At 53.2% G+C, this 5,769-nt stretch overlaps 1 protein-coding gene across 2 annotated transcripts in view; it reads left to right on the top strand.

Annotated features, from left to right (window-relative positions):
* The first annotated feature begins 751 nt into the window (after positions 1 to 751).
* Positions 752 to 5,769, top strand: part of Chrna3 (cholinergic receptor nicotinic alpha 3 subunit) — a 16,919-nt gene continuing 11,901 nt past the window's right edge. For both annotated transcript variants that reach the window (XM_029558830.1, XM_008823443.2), the window contains exons 1-4: positions 752 to 928; positions 2,884 to 3,023; positions 3,126 to 3,170; positions 4,896 to 5,005. In XM_029558830.1, coding sequence (XP_029414690.1) covers positions 853 to 928; positions 2,884 to 3,023; positions 3,126 to 3,170; positions 4,896 to 5,005 — 371 coding nt within the window. In that variant the 5' untranslated portion in view covers positions 752 to 852. The remainder of the gene's footprint in view (positions 929 to 2,883; positions 3,024 to 3,125; positions 3,171 to 4,895; positions 5,006 to 5,769) is intronic.

The raw sequence follows: 5,769 nt of genomic DNA, 5'->3' as shown, positions 1-5,769 counted from the left end.
CCACATCCTTTGTTGGGCCTGAGAGGTGGGGACCTGAGAGGTGGGCCACCCCAATTCTCACATTTTCTGTGGTGTTCAAATTGTCACCTTTTGTGTGGCTCAAATATGGATGAGCAGTAACATCTGTAATACAGATCACTCATTTACTAAGCACCAAGAAGAGCATTAACTTGCCTTTAAGGAATATCAAGGAATCCTTTAAGTGCCACACCATATCTGGTGGGTGCTAAGAGAGACTAAGGGACCCCAGGGCATCCCACCCTGTCACTGGATGTTCCCTGGACACCCAGGACTGCGAGCGGTGGTGAGACAAAGGAGAGTCTACAAGGTTCAGAGTGGGAATCCAGGTACCCTCTCTGATTGCTTCAGTTTCACTTAAAACGTATTTACTATGTTGGGAATCAAAACCCAGACCTCTGGCATGCCAGGGAAGCCCTCCACTGCTGATGTATAATCTCCGGCACTGTTCTTTCCCCTTTCGTTTAAGGTTCTATGTTTTATTAAGGAACATTTCAAACATAGTTTAAAGCAGTGAGACTTTCCCAGGTGCCCTTACTAGCACACGCCCGCAAAGCTCTGGCCCCCTTCTGAGACAGTGCCTGCTCCCCTCCGGTCCGCAGCCAAGGCTTCCTGGACTCCCGGCTGCACAGTGCTAGGGGGCGACACCCGGACACACAGCCAGGCGCCCCTCCCCTGGCCGGTCTCCCTCCCGCGCTTGCTCGCTCGCCCCGCCCCGCGGCGGCCCGAGGCACCTGGCTTGCCCAGCTCCTTTCACTCGGGCCAGCACAAGTGCAAGGGCAGCTCCTTACCGCGAAGCCGGGACTAGCCCCGCGGTCGGCGCGGTCCCCGGCCATGGGCGCCGGGCTTCTCTCGCCACCGCCGCTGCTAGGGATGCTGATGGTGCTGCCGACGCTGATTCTAGGGCCAGGTAGGCGCGGGGGGCCGAGGGGCGCGGGGGAGGAGGACGGCGGGGCGCGGTCGGGTCTCAGGCTGTGGAGCCGCTGCCCACGAGCGTAGTCGGGGACGCCTGTGGGAGGCTGCAGCCCAGGCCCCGGCTTCGCCTTCATCCCGCCCAGCATCCCGCAGCACTTTGGCCATCAGCCACTTAAATGCCAAGGCGCCCACCTGGCTCCAGATGTCCGCCTGGTCCCACGGTCCTGCTAATGCGTTGGCATCCCAGTCCCTGGCCTTTCTGAGACCCCAGGACACCTCCTTTGTTCACGAGCCTGGCAGTGGAGGCGTGGGGCGAGCCCAGAGCTGCCCTCAACCCGCCCCCCCCTGCCCGAACCTTGGTCATACATTAGAGTTTGGGGGTTCGAGTCCCGGCCCCGCGCGTCGCTCGGATTCGGGCACTGCTCCAGGAACCGGCAGACCCTGCTTCCGGTGTCTGCCTCCTGCCCACAGCCGGCTTTTATGAACCCATACCGGAATGTGTGGCTACAGAAGGCTTTTCCCAGGCCACCAGAAGGAGACCCGCGTCATTTGGGAACCGGGGCGGGATCTGGCGCGCCAGCCAGGGGCCCAGGTACTGGCCTCTCGGTGCTCAGTGATCGCGTTACCTGGAGAACTTCAACCTGGACCGCACCTCCCTGCCGACCGCCAGGCTCAGGAGGAGCCTGTTGGGAGGTAGTCACTCCTGGCCCGCTGCCAGAAGACGCTTCCGTAGCCCAGGACCGCTACTTAGATGAGCAAGGACTCGGTGTCGAGGTCCCTTGCAGACGGCCCGGGCGCACAATTCTCTGGGGCGTTGTGGCTGTGCAACATCCCATTGTCTCTGCACTCTTGGCCGCCTAGCTTAAAAGCCTGAAGAAGCTGGGTCAGACTCCGCGCCGCCCCTCCAAGACCCTCCTGACACTGCCCCCAGGGCTGTAAATTGGAAGCATTGTGCAGCCGAACCAAGATGCAGTGCCTAGCTGGGGGGGGGCTTGTGAACAAAGAGGATGCCCAGGGCCTCAGAAGGATGAGGGACTCCAACAGACAGGATCTGAAGACAGCATCTGCAGGAACCGCGGCTCGAAGGCCAAGATGAGCAAGATGGGCCAGGTGCGCGCCTTGGCTTCTAAGAAGCTGTTGACCAGCCCTTCCTGCAGGATGCTGGGTGGGATGAAGGGGAAGCCCGGGCCTGGGCTGCGGCCTCCCACAGCTGGGAAGCCAGACACGGGGCCTGTGTGACCCTTAGTGACCCTGCCTCAAGGGTTGGGCAGGTTGTCTGTCCATCCTGGAGGCAGTGAATGGCTGTACCTGGACAGCAGGGGCACCACAACCTGCGTTGGAGTAAAACAAAAGTTTGGCAACTAAACAGCTATTATTCTTTAAAAACAAAGTTGGGGTGTTTTAATATGTAAGGAAGATTGGAGTTTTATTAAGAAAAAAGTAGGATGAGGGAATAAGAATAAGTAGGGTGGGGGAGAGTGGGAGAGGGAGAAGGGAGAGGGAATGAACTAAGAAAATGGCCATAGAACACACAAAAGTGAGGACTGCCCAAGAGAGTAGCATCAAGCTATCAGCTCTTGAACTCTTACTGCCGATTGAAGCACTTCATTCCACTTTTGAGGTGGAGTCATGTATACTCATTATCTTGACAAACTGAGGTTCAGAGACTGTAAGCTACTAGCCTAAAGTCACACAGCTTCTAGTAACCACTAGGATTTGCCCCAGATTTACTCCACTTCAGAGTCCAGGCTTGTTAACCGTTGAATGTGTGTGACCTAATAAAATTTGTGTCCTTTCTGGAACTTAGTTTCCTAGTTTGTAACTTGAAGGAGCATTACTAGCCTGGAAGTCTGGGTCTGTAGAGTAGCCTGGTAGATGAGAATCTGTAGGTGGGAGAGGTCTTTGCTGGCAGAAACAAGTAGGAGGGACTGACAGGGCTGCCTCCCTCAGTGGTCAGTGCCTCAGAAGCCGAGCACCGCCTGTTCCAGTACCTGCTGGACGATTACAATGAGATCATCCGGCCTGTGGCCAACGTGTCCAACCCAGTCATCATCCACTTTGAGGTGTCCATGTCTCAGCTGGTGAAGGTGGTAAGTGCTAGAGCCATGATCCATGGCCATGGGGTTCTGGAAGAGCCTTTGGAACCAGTCTCATTTTTGTCATTCACTGTCAACTTCAATCTCCCTTTCTAGGATGAAGTAAACCAGATCATGGAGACCAACCTGTGGCTCAAACAAGTAAGTGACAAGGCTCTGTCCACTGCTGCCCCCTGGTGGTCATTGCTTTGTTTGTTGCTGGGAAACAAAAGAGGCTGGAGACAGGGCTGCACTTACTGGACCCAGGTCAGGGTCACCTGTACTGCTCTTGAGGGACTGACCATCAAGTCACAGATGGACAAACTGCAGCCTGGAAAGGGAGGCTTCCTTACAACTACACCACAAAATTGGACATGCTTGGGGCTGCAATTCTGGCCCCCAACTCTGTGATACCTAAGACCACCTCTTCCCCTTTTGTTTATAAAAACTCATCCTGAAGCCAGAGTCAGTTTTGCTACATTAGGGGCAGGGTGGGAACATTGGATGTTCTTCTTCAAATGGAGGCAATGAGATTGGATCCCACATGCCTTGCCCAGGGAGGCTTTGGCCAGACCTGGTGAGAGACATAATGAACCGCCAGCCTAATGGTTACCCATCTGCTAGCTCAGCCAGCCTAGTGCTCAGCACCTGCAGCCTTTGTTCCAGGAGACTAGCAAGACAGGCACAGTGCCCCATCCAGGCTCCATGGCACATGCTTCCTCTGTGGCCACACCCTCATTCCTTGCCTCTCTGGTTCTCTGCACCCAAACTCTTTTAGGGCCCTGTGGGATCATGGCTCCCTCCCCAGAACCTGAGTTAGAAAAAACTTTTTGTTTTGAGACAGGATCTCATGTATAGCTCAGGGTAGCCTCAAATTCACTATGTAGCTGAGGATGACCTTGAACTTCTGATCCTTTTCCATCTACCTTCCTACTGCTGGGATCACAGGTGTACGTCACCAGCTGGTTTATGTGATGCTGGGCACTGAGCCCAGAACCTTGGCTTTCTAGGCAAGCATTCTAACCATGTGAGCTATATCCCTAGATCCACTTTTTTATGTGTGATGTACATGTATGTGTGCATGTGTGTTAGGCACACATGTGAGGGTCTATGTGCATGTGTGTGTGCATGCATGTGGAGACCAGAGGTTGATAGTGGTTGCCTTCCTTGATCACTCTTTGAGTTATTTACTGAAGCAAGGAATCTTGCTAAACCTGGAGCTCAGTGATTCCACTAGCCTAGCTTGCCCCAAGAATTCCATCTCTGCCTCCCTGGAATTATGGAAAATGTGGGAGCCGGCTTTTTGTGAGTGCTGAGAACCCAAACTTCAGCCCCCATACTTACACTACAAGTGCTTCATTCACTGAGCCATCTCCTGCATCCCTCATTCTTTTTATTTGAGACAGAGTCTCATATTATAGCCCCGTCTGACCTGGAACTCCCTATGTAGTCTAGGCTGGCCTCGAACTCCCAATCCTCCTGCCTTAAACTCCTGCCACTACACCTGGCATGGAGAATGATTTCAAGGTACATAAATAGTAGAAGCTTTATGTATGAACCAGTTAGAAGTACAGTACATAAGGCTGGACCTTAACTTGCAGTGACCAGAGAAGGCCCTGATTCATGGTTCCTATTTACTTGATGAGAGCTGAGCTCCCCAGTCACGAGGGCTGGCTCCCTAAGCAAGGGTGACCTGTAGACTCGGCCCATGCTATTTGGCCTGCTGCCCCCGTGCTAGGATTTGGGTCAACACAGTATGCAGCAGGGAGATAGCTCAGTGGCTCAAGGGAGGGGTGGCTGTCACCATGATGACCACGATGCTGTGTCAGAAGTAAAGCCTGGCTGTTCCTTCCACTGTCTCCTCCACTTCCTGCCTCTTTCTACCAGATCTGGAATGACTACAGGCTGAAGTGGAAGCCCTCTGACTACCAAGGGGTGGAGTTCATGCGGGTCCCTGCAGAGAAGATCTGGAAGCCAGACATTGTGCTATATAACAAGTAAGGAGTTGGCTGGCCTGTATCCTTTGGTAATCTTGAGTTACTTATTGCCTTAGCTGCTTGTGTTGCATAGCGCCTCCGTTTTAAAAAGAAATTTCTTGCTGGGCGAGGTGGCTCATGCCTTTAATCCTAGCACTCAAGAGGCAGAAGCAGGCAGATCTCTGTGAGTTCAAGGCCAGCCTGGTCTACATAGTGTGTTCAGGCCAGCTGGGGCTACGGGGAGACCCTGTTTCAAAAAAGATAAGACCTTGCCTCAGAAAACAAAATAGAAGACAGGTGGGTATGGTGGCACAGGCCTTTAATCATAGCATGCAGGAGGCAGAGGCAGGTGGGTTTCTGTGAGTTCAAGGCCAGCCTGGTCTACATAGTGAGTTCCAGGCCAGCTGGGGTTACATTACAGGGAGACCCTGTCTCAAAAAGACCAAAAAAGAAAAAAGAAAAAAAAAAAAAGACGTTTCTTTTAAGATGTTTGTGTGGAGTTCTCTTGCTACAAATGGCCTTCTTTGCATGTGGAGGTCAGAGGACAACTCGTGAGGGTCAGTTCTTCCCTTCTACTATGTGGGTTCAGGGATCTGGGGATCTGAATTAGGTCATCAGACTTGGCTGCAAGTATCAGTACCTGCTGAGCCATCTTGCCAAACTTTCACCATCTTTTTTCATTCTCTCACACAAATTGAAATCTAGCCGGGTGTGGTGGCGCACGCCTTTAATCCCAGCACCTGGGAGGCAGAGGCAGGTGGATCTCTGTGAGTTCGAGACTAGCA

The sequence above is a fragment of the Nannospalax galili genome, unplaced genomic scaffold, assembly GCF_000622305.1.
Source record: "Nannospalax galili isolate Female #2095 unplaced genomic scaffold, S.galili_v1.0 scaffold28, whole genome shotgun sequence".
NCBI lineage: Eukaryota > Metazoa > Chordata > Mammalia > Rodentia > Spalacidae > Nannospalax > Nannospalax galili.
Note: the sequence above shows the minus strand (reverse complement) of the source record. Positions and strands in the feature narration are given on the sequence as shown.